At 38.5% G+C, this 17,537-nt stretch overlaps 1 protein-coding gene across 1 annotated transcript in view; it reads right to left on the bottom strand.

The window, feature by feature from the left end:
* Positions 1–16,561, bottom strand: part of LOC133463303 (inactive phospholipase D5-like) — a 58,302-nt gene extending 41,741 nt beyond the window's left edge. Inside the window, exon 1 of the mRNA XM_061744776.1 lies at positions 16,084–16,561. Coding sequence (XP_061600760.1) covers positions 16,084–16,089 — 6 coding nt within the window. The 5' untranslated portion in view covers positions 16,090–16,561. The remainder of the gene's footprint in view (positions 1–16,083) is intronic.
* Between the last annotated feature and the right edge of the window lie 976 nt (positions 16,562–17,537).

Below are 17,537 nucleotides of genomic sequence, written 5' to 3'. Positions count from 1 at the left end.
AAATACATACAAGAGGTGTGATTTCATTTATATCTGCTTGTAAGCATCTTCACACCATCATGTATTTGAAATCTTTTCACTAACAGAGTTCCTGGCTCGACTCTGAATACAAGGCATCATCGAATCGAATCAATAAAGCAGTGAACATCATCTGTCTTTAAGACACGAGCACAAGGACACAAAGCACTGCATAATACATTTTAAATAAATGCCTTGCTAAACCAACAAGATCACATTTTTTTTCTTCGCCAACTTGTTATCAGAAGCAGCAGTAGGGTTGAGTGAAGTTTGGAAATTAGTGCCTAAAAACTGAAATCTGAAATGAAATAATCTAATTTTTGATAACTGCTGGCAAAATAAGCATTGCATTTCTTTCCTTTGCTTTGTCTGCAAATGTGCAGTTAGACAGTGACTCCCAAAAAGCCCACTGGTATTCAATAAAATAGCCAGAGATGAATTTAAAAAAAATCCTAATTTAATTAACCACCTCAAGAAGAAGAACATCACTTTATCTGTCTGAATCAGGAAGAATTTTAAACTAGTTCAGCTGCTGCTGTCATCACCATCCATCCATCCATCCATCCATCCATCCATCCATCCATCCATCCATTCATCCATCCATCCATCCATCCATCCATCCATCCATCCATCCATCCATCCATCCATCCCCATTTTTTCTACTGATAAAGGTCAAATCATTCACTAGGAGGACACAAAAATGGACATCCCACATCCCGCCCTTGGATCAATATTTGTGCTGTTATTCTTTCTAATGAAGCAGCAACCCTCAGATGCACAATCTTTGCCTGCAATCTTTAAAGAAGGGCAGAAGGAACCTTTATGCTCAACACTTCCTTTTTAGATCAAGAGTACTTGTGGGAAGAAGCTAATTAGAAGCAACATTTAATAATAGCATAACAGTTATTAATTAAATGATGCACATGGAGATGTATAAAGAGCTATGCCTCAAAGACAGTGACTAGCATATTTCTGTCTGTCTTAGTAAGTCCCCACTCAGCAGTAGATATCCCCATGTGAAAGAAAACATGGATTGGAGGAAAATAATGGGTAATTCCAGTAAGATTGTCTAGCTCCTTTGGTCTCCAGTCCCTTTAACCAGCCAAAGTACTTGACTCCCATCCTGGTTTTGGTACATTTTAGAGTACTATCAAACTACCTTGATGAAACTAGCTCACAGAATTACAGTGCACATCATGGCACAGGTAACTAAGCGACTCAATGAATGATTGAAGAGAAAAAGAGAGCCTGACCAAACAAGTAACTATGCAGGAGCACATCTGAGATGGTGGATCTTGCATCTGCTTAAACGAAAGCTCTGGATAGGTCAGTGGGTTGAGCAGGTGCCATTTACTGAGACTATTGCCCTTGTGCAGGGATTTCAGGTGTGTTTACTGAGGAATACTAAGTTCAATAACGAATTATCTTGTTTTATAACTGAAACCTGTTGGAAGACAGGTTTGAGCTTATTTTTAGCTCCTATGTAGTTTCATAAATCCATTAATGAGATGGAAATGATGATTAAAAACACATTAATGCAACAGACCTGAACATTATAAATACAGACAAACAGGCTATACATATTGTCAGCATTCTTACATTATTAAACTACTCTATCTCTTTAGCATTGTTAATGTTTTTGTATTGTTTCCTATTATTATGTTTATGCCATATATGATTGTCTAAATAGACTTCCTTTTAGACTAAGCCTTTTCTTTTTAATCTCCAGCGGTGATCTATTTCCTTTGATCGTTGTAAATAAAGTTGGTCTAAAAGGAGTTGCTGTGTAAATTAAAGACACAGCAGGAAAGTCATCCATCACCTCTGGAGGCAGTCTGGAGGAAGCGAGCTGGAGCTAAAGAGTCTCAGAAGCTTCAGTCAGTTAGATTTACTCTGACAGTCAGTCAGCCTCATACCTACACAAACAAAACAAAACAAAACAAAACAAAACAAAAAAACTCATCAATTTTGGCCTAGCCGGGAATTGTGCTGTCGTCTTTCAGTCTTTATTTGTTCATTCCATCTCTTTATCTCCACCTTCTTCCTGGGATCTATTCCCCAATTCGTGCTTTGGAATGAAGGTTAGCACATTGTTTTGTTCAGTTTTGTGCTGAAATGATCTATCATCCTATTTAATTTAACATGTCACGTCTTTACAGGGGCAGCTGAGAAACAGGAGTTATATAACGTGAATGTAATTTGTGCAGGAAATAGCTGTCTTGACAACAAAATCACAATTTATGATTTCAATTGCAGAATGTCTCCAGGTCGACACACTGCTTCAACTAGAGAGTAATTGATATCGGAGAGGCTGAGAGCCTCAACAGCACAAAACCTGACTTATGCCCTTTTCTTTTCCGGTGGGAATTGAACTAATGAGTTTCTCTGAACTAGCGAGAATGCTTCCGCTACCTCTGGATTCCTGTGTCTCTCAGACCAACATGATCGATTAGTGGAAGCACCTACATGTAATGTTTGCTTGTTAAACCCACTGGTGGGCTGTGATCAGCTTAGATTCATCTTCATCTATGTCAAAGTTTAACAAACAAAAGAAAAGACAGACAACCCTAATTACATCTTCTATTCATTTCTTTTTTTAGCTTTGCTAATAAGGTCCTGAACTACAGAGGGAAGTTTAAAGTACACTGTGTGCATTTTAAAATGCACAACTAGACAAAGACACATCCGCTAATGCATCGGTCTTTTGAAGGCCAGACAGACGAGGCAACGTGACTTGCCCCTCCCCCACAGCAGCGTTTGACTAACCATTCCTTTGACCTTTTTCAGGAACAGTCTTTACAGACAGAGGTCATTTTCTGTCTCTGAGGGCAAACAGCAGGAGGAGACCTGAAGCTGACCCACCACTGTGAACGATATACATTCCTAAAACACACTCACTCACACGCAAAATAAAGGAATCACGGTATTGATTAAGATACCAAAAAGATCACAGCATAACAATAATAGGTATGTATGGTCACATTTCTGAGTGAAAATGTATTGATTGGTAACAAAGATATTCACAGTATATTTTGTACAATCATTAAAAAAAAAAAAACCTTTCCACTAATGTTTGCAAGCACAGCATTTAGGGTCGGTGAAAGAAGGGGTGAATCCCTGATAGACAGGGTTCAGAAAATCAACCATTTTTGGAGCAGCAGCATATAGAGAAATAAATAATGCACGGAAATATCAGCTTTGCTTTTTACAAGTGAACATTGTTGCTCTAACAACATGTCGAGTCCAAGGCAGTGATTTTTGTTTTTAAGATATGTTCCTTTGATCAGGTTCTGCTTGCAGTACACGTGCTGGATAAGCTGCAGTAATATTCTATGTTTCATATTATCTTTTTATAATTGATAAAATGCTATTTTATTCATATACAGCTGTTACATCTGCTCTATGATGTATTATATCCTTCTAGGCTTTCTCACTCTGTCACTTCATGCTTTATCCACTTGCAAAGCAGCTTTGCACATTGATCTTAGCTTTGCTCCCAAAATCAATATGTTCATTATATTCTCACTTAAATGACAAACAGAACCCTGCTGACTATGATAAGACTTGATCCCATGTTAGCAAAGCTAAATGTACGTGCATCCAGTCAGCTCAGCTCAAGTATTTACTTAACTGGGAGATTTAAAACTGCATTCGTGCAGCAGTAGGGACCATGAACCCTGTTACAATAAGCTGCGTCTGGTAATGTGACACAATACTGCAGTACTGTTCACTACAGTACTATAAAGTGTTCTCATCTTTCTAAAAAGTAAGGTTTTTTTTTGCAGAACACTGCATTTTTATCCACAGTTCCAACCATGTGATGGCGTTTCCTGCCGTTTTTTCCTCCGTCTAAAACAATAAGGGTATCCTATTGCCCCGGGTCACATCGCGATCAGCCATGCCACCACTTGTGCATGCGCCTGTGGCGGAATCAGCAGGATGTTCAATTACACTGGCTCAGCTGGTGCATAGACAGACAACGGTTTACTGAGTATGAATGCACACACACACCCAAACCAGGCACAATCGGCTTTGTAAGCCAAAAAATGTTTCATTAAAGTTCTGCCAGAAGAGCTGCCTGGGCTCGATACCCCGACAAGCCACTGGCCTTGGCTAAATTATCACAATGACAGGGAACAAAGAAAATGAGAGAAAGTACAGTAAAAGAGACAGAAGTGATTCATAAGAAAGCTTCAAGTCTCCACCCCTTCATATGAATTCGTATAGCTCTCTGAAAGCTGCACTTTTCAGCAGATATGACCCAGACCAAAATAAAAAAAGTAGTATTTCATTGTGGTTCAATATTCAGAAGATGTTGGGATTATAAAACTAGATTTTTTTGTGATGTTAAAACATCTGTAAAGAGGTTCATTCACAAAATACTTGTGAGAAATTTGCATTGTTTTGTAATCACAATATTAAAGTGTCACCATGGAGACAATGTGATGAACTGCTCTCGTAGGAGTTTTGGCACAATATCTGCAGCGCAGCTGAAATACAGCGGAGCAATAACTCATCACCATGACCTTGTATGCAAACTTGGAGCCCCAAGGCTTCAGACGGTTCAGAACTTTGTAGATTACGGCAGTTTTTGCTATTTTTACTGGGGGCGCTTGCTCCCGTGTGTTTTCAGTCGCAATAGAAATCTTAAAAGCAGTTCTTTGACAAAGTATCAGATAACAAGAGCAACACAAGGACGTATCTATTCATCTCTATTGTTAGTGATTGATATGTTTCGTTGTCTATGTAGTGCTTTCAGTTTATTGGCTGTGTGCATCAGTTGTGTGTGAGAGTGTGTGTATGCGAGCGTGCATTTTCTTGTATTACTCATACTGTGTGCACTTAATTTCTTTTGTCGGGGGAAGTGTCTCAGACTTACAGTATAGAATTCTTACCGTAAAATGTTACTTTATAGGTATAGTGGTTCAGGAAATGGCTTTAGGACATAACATTTGTCCCTGAATCCTAAGCGGGCAGCAGAACTCTCTGAGGACAGACATATATATACACAAGAAATGTTATAAAGACCCTGGAAAAATGCCTCAGTAAGAGCAAACAACAGTTAATTCTGTGCTAGAAAAAAATAAAACAAAGAAATTTATGTCACAAATCTCTGCTCATGGTCTGCACCCAAGCTCCATATCCCATAGTGTTAAGTGCATAGCAAAATAAACATTACCGATAGTAATAAAGTCCTTGATCGCTATTTATGTGCACTAACAGCGTGCCAGTTTCAATTTGCATTCAACGTTGCCCAACATTGTGCCACCACATGTTTGCAGGACAGGTGGCAAAAATATCTATATTTATGGTTCTTCAATGTTAGCTAGCTGTGGACGACTACCCCTAGGATGATGCTTCTGGAAAGCAATTCATGTCTCTATTTGAGATGTATTTTTTAAATTTAATTTCCTTTTTTTTCCCCACACTATTAATATAAAACCTAATTTTAAAATATATATTTGCTGAATGTTACAGCCTGGATAATGAGTGAAATGGGACACGGATAATGTTGAAATTACCAAACTAGATTCTAAAATCTTTTTTACAATGAGATGACAAACACATATTATCCAGTGGTACTGTAGTACTTGTTATCTGTAGTACTATAGAACTTCATAACTCGGCTTTAGGGAGTGAAATATTGACTGTTTTTGGAATCTGGACTCACATGGTTTATTCCAGTTTGCTTTGTGTACCGTTTGCGTAATGGATATGATAATATATTTACAGGGACATTACATTTACTGCTCATGTCTATAGACAGTCAGTTGTCCATCATCTGTCCTCATCAGTGATCATACTGAGTAACCAAAGTCTTCAGCATGGCTTCCTTGCGTGTTTCTCTTGTTGCTTTCCATTCAGCTCAAGTTCTGCTCTGCATGCACTTTGCTGTCAACGTAACTTTTTTTGTTCTGCAGTGGTGGTCGTGAAGATTTTTGTTCATTAAAGTCTTTTGTCTCTACTTTCCCATGTCTTCATTTGGTTACCGCTTCAATATTTCTGACACCTACTCGTGCAGTTGTGTAAAATCTGTAGAAGTAGTTGCTTGTTTTTGTGTCGACACCAGCACTTTTTTAGTTGTTGTTGTTTTTCTGACCGCTGTTATCCGAAGAGAGTATATTTGCCTATGTCAATATTAATACTTTAGCATTAAATGATTCAATTCAGTCTCCAGTCCACACTATCACCACAAATCATTCAAAAGAAATGGACTTGCATCCGTTGTCTCTGAAATCAACAATTTTCACTCATATGAGGAACAAAAACTAAATGACTTACTGGTTGGCCAGTTATGGTTATATTCACTGTGAATGTTCATATCTGTAGCTGTGCAGGTAAAATGAATGACATTCATGCTGGCACCGTCTCATTAACACCGGTCTCTTGCAGGCCTGTCTCCTATTATGCATGAGCCACAATTAAGGCTATTAGTTTAACATGTTTTTCCTGCTGGGAACATTAACTGGCTACTGTGTAAGAGGTCTATAATACAGAGCCACTGTATCCGAAAAACATCTTCTACAAGCACATCAATTTTTTACAAACAGATCTTCTGCATATTGTGTCTCTCCTAGTTAACTGAAATGAAATGAATGTGGTCATTATTTGAGCAGTGGCAGAAGCTTAGGGAGAATTGATGCAGCTGTTGCAAAAATTACATAAAGGCACTTTCCCAGTTTTGTCAGGCTGTTCTATCAGAGACATGAATCAAGGACACAAAGTTAAGGCTGCTGGTTTCACAAAAAAACAAACTCCATCTATCACACAGACAAAAGCCACACAACTGAAATCCTACTGATGTACTGTGTTATTACTTTAGTATAATTCAATCCTGACTGTGGCTCCTGGCTATCCCATAAATTCTTTCCAATATATGGACAAACTATTTCAGATGCATATATACAACTATAAAATTTGTAAAGCAATAAAGATACACATATTTCTCCTCTCCTCTCCTCCCCCCAGACACATTCATAATTAATGATTTGACAAATCATACTGTGCTTTCTCTGTTAAGATCTTGTAATGTGTCATTTGTTTTGCCTGGTTAATCCCTTGTTAGTGCGGGATGTTGAATAATGTGTCTACTCAAAATGCAGAATCAGTATTTTGTGTGTGCGTGTGTGTTTGTGTCCAGTCAGTAGAAGCTGCTTCTAGGAAGCAAGCACTATCAGACCAACATTGCTCTTAACCACACAGAGATTGAGCACATGATCTACACACTGTGTGTATACCGGTAAATGTATTGTTGATGTAAAACACAGATCAAATATGGGCATGTTCAAAAGTATTTGGATAATGACACAGTTTTTATTGTTTTGCCTTGTTATACAGTATATAATGCATTTTAGATAAAACAATCATGTTGGGATCAAAGTGTCAACTTTCAGATTTAATTTAAACGGTTTCACAAAAAATCACAGGCATTTTAAGCGAGACACCTCCATTATCAGGGGATCAAAAGTATTTGGACAAAGCAACATAGTTGTTAATATAACCGTTGTTTTTAATACTTGGAAGGAACTCCTTTGCAGCTAATGACTGCCCGAAGTCTGGAGCCCATGGGAAATTATGACTTTCCTCCAGGTGCCAACCATCTCACTTCCACCTTGAGTCTCATTTGGATCTAAGATTTGTTGCAGTGCCTCGACTGGCCACTGGAGGCAGGCTCCAAAATAGAGTCGCTCTTCTTTGACCTTCATGTTTAAATGTCCAGGTTTAGAGCAGAAATAAACATATTTGCAGCCTGGTTCAATTGTTCAAACTGTTTTGGTCCCAGTTGTTTGATTTCTCTCCCGTTGCAACTCTGAGTGGGGTGAATCGTTTTGTACCATGCCAGGATAATTTATATAAAGCATTGCATTTATTTCCAATATGACTGGCAGTCAGCTCAGCCAATGGCTAGCCACTACCACTTCCTCATCAGTAATCGTTCTGCTAAAGCACTCAGCAAGCTAAATGCAGCACTGATTTTCACTGGAGTATTTTAGCTTAGTACAGATATATACAAACAAAAATGAGTGATACTGTATTATACAAAAAAAGGAGCATTCCCTGTTCAGTTGTATAATTTGCGTGTTTAGTGTGTGTGTGTGTGTGTGTGTGTGTGTGTGTGTGTGTGTGTGTGTGTGTGTGTGGTGTGCATGTGGTGTGAGTGTATTAACAATAACAGCCGTACCAGGATGCAGTACATACTAAGTAGAGTATTGTTCACCGTTTACTGTATACACTGATCAGTTTTGAGAACTGCAGCAGTGATATGGTTTTCACTGTCACAATAACAAGGTTAGGCAAGAATTACAGTGGAGTTATGGCTTTTTCAATATCTGAAGACATTATGGCTATCAATTTCACAAAAGATACACTGTCAGTATTTGAGAGCCTGAACATCAGCTTATACCTGCAAGTGCCAGGATGCTTCTGTACACATTTCTGTCACCAAGATTACCCCTGAGTCTCATCAGCTTCTGCAGTGTATAAGATGTCATGTTTACTGCTAGACTACACCGTCTTGTTTGTGGTCCAGGTATTCAGTTGGCACAGATGATGAAACAGACTACTTTCTGGCAAAGGAGACACTACTGAGAGTACTACTGAACAAAATGAATAAAATTAGCAAAATTTGATGGCTGTCACATCTCTTCAAAGTTAGGAGGTGGTGTTGATGACTGTGTTGCATCTCTCTTCTCATAACAACATACCTGGAAAGTGAAGAGATCCGTTTGTGGAGATGTTGGGAAGGAATCTTGTTTAACGCTTGTCTAACATAAGATTTTAGCTACTGAACAGTTCTGGATCTTCTTTGTTGTATATTTCATGTCACAATGCACCTAACGTTTTCACTTAGGCATGGCCTGCATGTTGGGCAACTAAGAACCCAGACCTTTTCACTATGAACACTTGATTTTGTATGTGGTTTAACCTCATTTTGCTTAAAGATGCAAGGACCTCAGTGAAAAAGATGTCTTAATGTGGGCATATGTTGCTCTTTTTTTTGGCACTAGTGGCAGGAAATGGGTATAGAGAGAGGGGGTAAGACACGCAGGAAAGAGCGACGGGCCAGGATTAAAACCTGTGCTGCCTACACAAGGACAATAGCCTCTGTAAATGGTGCCCATCCAACCCACTGAGCTCTGCAGGGCTCAGACATACAGTATGTTGCTCTAAAACTTTTCCAAATGGGCAAACTGTCCATTCCACAGCTGAGTGCTGATAGTAAGCCAGATGGCCCCTCTCCTCTGTATTCCAGAGGACACATGAGCAATGGTTACCATGACTTAAGTTTGGGTTCATCTGACCACAGGACAGTTTTTCACAAACAGGTTAATCGTGAATGAGCCTTGGACCAGTGTAGATATTGGCGTATCTAGATAATGTTTATACATACCGTATAGCCTCCTCTTTACAAGATAGAGCTTTGAGCAACATTTCTTGATCGCACGGCCAACTGTGTTCTTACACAGCTATTTAAATGACTTCCCAAGCCTCGTAGTAATTTATTCAAGAACCGTTATGAATGCACTTCTCTTAACGCTCATAAGCATCCCAAGATGATTAGTATTGTCCCACACGCACAGACATTTGACTTGATACTTAGAATCTTCTGATATTACATAATGTAGACGATATATTTAAACTAAAGGCTGAGGTGATTACCAGGACGGACACAGGAAGGGTCAAAACCGGGTGATCAGTCCAAAGGTGAGTGCTGGAAAGTAAGGCATAATGCAAAGAACAACGTGGCAGTGATGGCTGGGAGTGGAGTGCTGTAGTAGCAGCCCAGGGCTGATTGCAGATGTGGACCAGGTGTGGAAGGCGGGAGAAACCATAGTGACATGAGGAGGCGGAGCTGCTTAACAATCTGTGTAACAGAATAGATTGTTTTGCTAAAAGATTTGATATGATCTCTTTTGAAATACTTTCTTTAAATATGCAAGTTCTTACGACGGAGTATTAGGGCCAAACTAAGACAAAAAAAATTGGAAATAACGAGAATAAAGTCGTAAAATTACGAAAAATAAAGTCGTAAAATTACGAGAATAAAGTCATAGCCTAATGTTACGAGAATAAAGTCGTAATACTTCGAGAATAAAGTCGTAATATTACAACTTTATTCTCGCAACAATATGACTTTAATCTTGTAATTTTACGACTTTATTCTCGTAATATTACAACTTTATTCTCGTAATAGTACGACTTTATTCTCATAATATTACGACGTTATTCTCGCAACATTAGGCTATGACTTTATTCTTGTAATTTCACGACTTTTTTTTCGTAATATTACGACTTTATTCTCGCAACATTAGGCTATGACTTTATTCTCATAATTTTACGACTTTTTTCTACTAATATTACGACTTTATTCGCATAATATTACAACTTTATTCTCGCAACATTAGGCTATGACTTTATTCTCGTAATTTTACGACTTTATTCTCGTAATATTATGACTTTATTCTCGTAATAATACGACTTTATTCTCATAATATTACGACTTTATTCTCGCAACATTAGGCTATGACTTTATTCTCGTAATTTTACAACTTTTTTCTCGTAATATTACGACTTTATTCTCGCAACATTAGGCTATGACTTTATTCTCGTAATTTTACGACTTTATTCTCGTAATATTACGACTTTATTCTCGTAATTTTACGACTTTATTCTCGTAATTTTACGACTTTATTCTCGTAATTTCCTTTTTTTTTTTGTCTTAGTTTGGCCCTAATACTCCGTCATAAGTTCTAGATATAGAAGAAAAATTACTCATTTGACTACCTACAATTCAGATTTACTTTAAATCTAGATCTGCATGACTTGAAACCAGGCGTTGTTTTTGACGGCAGATTGTCAGTAGTCTGCTGTCTTGGCCTCTGGAAGCTACAGTCAGTGCGTTTCAAGTTTAGTCAGCAGTGTTCCTAATGATGTTCAATCTGAGACTCCCTGTAATTGTTTGAGAGCAGATATCCGCCCATCCATTTTCAATGCTCATCACGTCCTGGGAAGTGTTTTGAGCCAGCTGGAGCTTCTCCCAGCTGTTATCAGCCAAGAGGTTGGTTACAGCCTGGACTGGGTCACAAAGAGACAAATGAAACCATGCACACTCAATCCTACACCAGTCAAAGTAGTCAAACCAAGAGATCTCAAACAGCCACAGGAGAAACCGGCAAACCTCACAGAGATAGACAAGAGCTGAATTAGATCCTGCAATAGTCCACTTCCCAGCTTCATAAAAATTCAATACAATGTTGTCGACCTCCTTTTTCCCTCTTTGAAGCATCAATCTATTTCTAAGATATCTCCTTGGACAGCTCAACAACCCTTCATATACTGATTTATGTTGGACTTAACGACTTTCATGATGATGAGGTACAAGTCAAGACCCCACAGACGATTAAAGAGCGAAGACTCCCCAGCCAGTTGGAAATGAGGAAGACATTCATATATGGTGTGAAGCATCTTTAAGAACCTCAAGGAAGTGCAGCTGCTTTAATTTAGCACTGAAGGATACTGAAATGAATTATGCCCTTCTACATCACATCATCTGCTGGAACATGAAAAGAATATCTTACTTTTGACAGCAAGGTACAGTAAAGACAGGACAAACTGCTGATCTATTCAGGCATCTCCTGCATTATAAATGTTTGTAACAGTTTTCTTCTAGCAGAGATTATATAATAATGTGAGACATGCAAAGTCGGTTTCTTACAGTCAGCATTCAGGTAGCAGCCTGGAGACTGGCATTATATGACAAGATGAGATGAGACTTTATATAAGAAACAACATTTACATTTGTGCAATTTATAAAGAAAATGGCACAAGAATGAAACATCTTTCCGCCTACAAAGATACAGTTGTTCACCCACAAATATACCACTAAACATAAACATGTTTATTGCTGCTCATGTTTATTGCTTAAATGAACTGTTCATTATCTTGATTAATTATTATTAGTAATTCAATAAACAAAATGCCCTCCTTTCAGACTAATTGTATAATGTAATTTTGAAAGAAAATGAGTTGAACTGAGTCTGAATCATCCTCTCAGGTCATAAAATGTAAAAGATATTATGATTAATTATGATAATAGGACAAAATCCCATCCCCCTTAATAAAAATGTGCGATTGTGAACATTGCCTTTTTAATCTAGACCTGAATTAATCCCCTTTATATGCATAGCTCAGGCGTTTTTTCTTTTATCAGCATGTATTTTGTGTACTACATCTTATTAATCTGTGGGAACAGGAGCAGATAATACCAGAAGGGAAAAGCAGAAGCCGTCACGAGGCAGCAGTCCCTATAGTCAACATGTACTACTTTAAACCTGAAGTGCGGTTAGCACAAACTCTAGTCTTCAAATAGAATTTTATTTTTAAGCAAGATGTGAAAGTTGACCAGAGCGTCTTCTTTCAAAACATACCACACAGAGAAAATGTGATTCCTGATTTGCTCCATTGTTTTGACATGAAAAATCCAGTAGCACCAAGGATGCCATTTGGACTTATTATCTGTTGGTGTTTTGCATAATTGCATGCTGGCTTTATGGTCTGTTTTTGTGTGCCATTGGTATATGTGTGTGTGTGTGTGGAAAAACATGTTTGTGAATGTGTATCTGTACACCCAGCATCTTGAAATCTTATGCTCCTCTCCCTCTTTCCTTTCTCTTCTACTTCTTCTACTTCCCGGAGACAAACAGAGTGTTCTGAGTCAAAGCTGGCCAGTCCATTTTGACCCATCAGCTCACTTATCAGTCATTAATCTGTACATTCATCCTCAAGGATGGATGGCACCAGAAGATGAAGAGAAACAGTTACAGGAAAGATGTGGGATAAGACAAAGACAAGCAGAAAGTCTTGAGAGGATCGACTCTTTTCAAAGACTGACTGTTTGCACTCTTTTTAAAATTGCTGTAGAATCTAACAAGATTTGTGCCTTATGTCTGGATAGGTCTGATATGTATGTACTATTTACTGCTCAGCAGAGGACTCCAAAACAGCCAGACTTAGTGCCTTCAAGCATCAGTGAAACGATAAGAAAGTTGCAATCCATAATGAAAGTAATCTCTGGGCACTTTGCAGAAATAATGACCAAGTTAAATTCAGGCACTAAGATCATTCCAGTTTAGTTTAATTACATTTCATGTCATTACTCAATATATTGTCGTTATTGAACTTTCTTGATGCCCCTTCAAGTGAACATTATTGAGTAAGTCTAAATGAAATGCTTAAAAAGTAACAACTATTTGGCTGGTGTAACCTTGGTTTATTAATTGTGAATTTACACGTTATGGTAGAGAATAAACAAAATATGTCTGTTAGAGAAAAGCTTATGCAAGAAGTGCTTACAAATAATCTCAAAGTACTATCTTACTTCTAATCAATTTGGTTATTGGGAAGTGAAGTATTTTTTTTTTTTTTTTTTTTTTTTTTTTTTAAATACCGGTTTTTTCCCCATTTTATCACCCAGTGCTCCTACCTAACAGTCCTGTGCATTGCCATCCTCTACCAACCCCGGGAGGGCCCTGCACTGAGCTCAGGTCTCCTCCTTAACCTGAGGAGTGAGCAGGCCGTATCTTTTCACCAGACAGGGTGGGGTTTCTCCGGCCGAACGTAGCGCGTGGAAGGATCACGTTATTCCGGCCGGATCCTCCCCACCCCATCTGGCGCCCCGGTTGGCCAGAAGGGGCATGTATAGCCCAGGACTGTTGCATGTTTTTGTGAGGGTAGCTCACATTAGCTACCCAAGGGAACACGGGGAGAACATACAAACTTGAAAGATCCTTTCGCCAACCCCACCCAGGGTGTGGGCACTGAAGTCATGGGGGAACTAACACGCACTTCAGCGTCCACAGCATCCCCGGCGGGAATCGAACCCAGGACCTTCTTGCTGTGAGACGGCTGCACTACCTGCTGCGCCACCGTGCCCCCGAAGTGAAGTATTTCTATAGTATAGAAGTTTAGTTTCTATAATGATAAAAGTGTGGGCTGTGAATGGAACTCCTCCAGGAATATTTCATTCTGGGGAACCGTGTTGTTACGTAATGTTGATGTGAAAGGACACAAATCAATAGAGAATGTGTGGTGCATTTTGAAATGAAAAATGTTTCTGCAACTATCCCATTTGGGGACTTTGAAACATTTTTTCCTTGAAGAATAGGACAAAGCCAGAGTGGTACCATTATGAAGTTTAAAAAAAAAAAATTCCATGTCCTTACAGCCGTGCAATAAATATGCAATTACCCAAGAAAAAAGTGAGTTAACTGAACTTACTCAACATTTACGTAACAGAGCTAAAGTGACCTGGAAAAAGATTTGAGTTTGACTTGTAAATTTGTTAAAAAGGTTTTAGACAGCATATTTTTTTTTGTTAAATATGAGTTTCCGTTTCATTTAAAGTAACATTTGATTATTTTTAGAAAGCATGGTCTAACTCTCGTAGTCTCCAATCCATTATCTCTGCAAAACAAATCAGATGAAGTAAATTTGAACTCCCATCCTACTCGTCTCTTGCAACAACTGCGCGTCACTTGTGATCACTAACAATGCAACTAGCTCACAGAGTTACGATGGACATCATGGCAGAGGTGACGAAAAGCCTCAAGAAAGTGATGAAAGAGAAAAATGAGTGAGTGAAGAAGAGAACAAATAAGTCTGAGTGTTTTGAAACTGCAAAAGTTTTTCTTGTGCTACTCTAATGATCTATCATTATAATATGCTCTGAGCGGTACATTTTTTGAAGAAAGAAATAACTTGGATTTGCTTTTAAGTTGAAAATCTTTGCAACACAAGTTGTAAATTACCATAAAAAGATTCTGGCATCATGTTACTGCAACCTCCTCTGCCCACATCATAGCTTCTCTGAGAAAAATTACTTTACCCTCACTGCATTCAATAAATCAAAAAATCTTAATGTTTTCAAGAACTTGTTTTCCTGCCTTTAATAGTAATGATAATGATAATTTTTCAACAGCACAATGCCTAAAGTTACAATTCCAGCTGTGGTAACTGTTGAGGCATGTAAACACATCTGCATTGCAAGCAACATTGTTCTTGTTAAAGCAGCACTATGTAAATTTTCCACCTTAATATAATATTTCCAGAGTCATTGTGATGGAACATCAACTTACAACAGGTTTAATGACACCTCTGTCATGGTCTGAGGGGTCTGTATCGCCTTCACTGGCACTATGTAACTTTGAGGTGGATGGTAGGAACCCTGCCACACTACTGGTAAAGCACTACCGCTTTTGTCCAAAGGAGCCGCCAAACTCAACAAAAGCTGAAAGTTACGTTGTGCTGCTTTAAGAACAATGTGTTTTTCAGCTTGACAATGTTTTTGTGCCAAGAAATCCTATTCAGTCCTCGGTGGGTCTGACACTGATACTGTAGACATCCTGTGCTACTGTTGAAACATCTCGCCAATCTAATCATAAAAGGAAATTCACTGCTTTTTCTATTTAAAGAAGAGAAATGTGAATATGTTCCCCACGAAATCTTATCAAAGTAATTTCACACAACTTTTTACCTAACCAAGTAATATTTTTTGTATTGTACCCTTGACGTGGGTAAAATGATACACGCATATAGACGCTACATCACTGGTCCAAGGAACATGAAGATATAGAAGGGAATTTGTAGAAGAAAAAACTATTTAAAATGTAATAAATCAATTTATCAGAGAACAAAAGCCCACTCTGAATTAATTTACCCCCCATTGTGAAGTAAAGCCTCTGTTCTCTGCATAGCATCATAGAAGCACTTCACAGGTTCAGAGAGTCTTCACAGGTTCAGAGTTATAAGGAGCTGTGACGCTGCTCCAAAACAGCGCTGCCACATAACTAGTTTAATGAAATTCAGTTCAATTCAAATACAAACCGCAAACAGAATATGACATATTCTAATGCTATTACGAAACCTTCCTCAAGCTGTTGTTTAAGCTGTTGACACCATTCAAAAACTACTCTCTGTTCACCCATGTACGTACACACACTGAGTTCAAAAAGCCAAAGATCAATGGACAAATAATTTGCACAAGTAATTTATGTAAAGAGAGCTCACCTTCATGATGCATCCCTCTGTGGCGTTTCCACTCTAAGACACATGTGCTTCCCCTGATGTGTGAGGACAGGAACTGCTAGAGCATGTGCATGTGTGTAAGCTGTGAATCCACTGCTGCCCCTCTTCCCCTGGAGTCACAGGGGAGGGGAGGCTGTGCGTCCGCTGCGCAGAAAAATTGAAGGTGTTGGTTGTTTAAATGCACGTGTGCGTGTGAAAAGAGTTTATGTGTGTGGCACAGAGGGAAAGTGCTGCTCCTCGCAAAACTCTGCTACAACTGTGAATGAAAACTAAGAGAGAACAGATATGATTCTATCTATCTATCTATCTATCTATCTATCTATCTATCTATCTATCTATCTATCTATCTATCTATCTATCTATCTATCTATCTATCTATCTATCTATCTATCTATCTATCTATCTATCTATCTATCTATCTATCATTTCGCTCCGCTCTCTTCCTGTTCTTCCACCCTTCCTCCCATCTCCTCTGTGTATGTCACTTTCCTCCTTTCCTCTCGTCTCACGATATCGAATGTTCATCCACCTCCTTGTAACTCTCTCCTACCCTCCGTGCCTCCTTCCTCCTATCTCACCACTCTCTCCCTCTAATAGCAAGCTCACATTTCTATGTTCTTCAGTATGGACCCATAAAGGGGAGGGAACGGAGAGAAAAATAGATGGCCAGGCTCTCTCTCTCTTTCTTTTTTCTTCTTCACTGTATAGCCATTCATCTGTCCTCTTTGTCTCCTCTCACCTTTCTTTGCACCCTTCTCTTCACTTACTCGTGCTTAATTACTCTATGTGTGGTTACAGCACGCAATATTTGGATATATTCTTCTCAGTTAGCTCACGTTGAAGTAGAAATACAATAAATTATGCTGATGCAAAGGCTTTCGAGTCATTTTCAACCAATTGAACAACTCTGACGAAGGGTGAATACAAAAGTTCTTTTGTATGTTATTTATAAGAAAAAAGCTCATCATTAATAGCAACCACAGATTTGGCAAAATAATTTTTGGTTGATGATTTCACCCCTCGCTATGTGGCAGCAATGTTAACAGCTGGCTGAAATGCAGAGGGAATTGTGTTAAAGATGCAAGAGCACTGACAGTAAATATTTTAGTCTCTCTGCCCTGCAGTTATGTGCTGACATAGAATAGTCAACAGAGGGTGGTAGTACTCCTCACAAGTAAGATACCGTTACAGTGCAGTAGGGATGAGAGGAAAAGAAAAGAAAAGAAAAAACAAAATGATTGCCAGGGTTTATGTATGATCACATAGATACAGGCTGACTATGAAAATGTGTCTCTTTCTTTATATCTGGCACCAATAAATCGTCAGATTGACATGTCGTATGTCATTACAAGATTCAAGAAGGGTAAAACTCTGAATCCTATGAAAGCCTCATAGATACTTTGATTACTGAAATAATTTATCTTACAGTTTTTCTC

Source organism: Cololabis saira, chromosome 17 (genome assembly GCF_033807715.1).
Source record: "Cololabis saira isolate AMF1-May2022 chromosome 17, fColSai1.1, whole genome shotgun sequence".
In the NCBI taxonomy this organism is placed as follows: Eukaryota; Metazoa; Chordata; class Actinopteri; order Beloniformes; family Belonidae; genus Cololabis; species Cololabis saira.
Note: the sequence above shows the minus strand (reverse complement) of the source record. Positions and strands in the feature narration are given on the sequence as shown.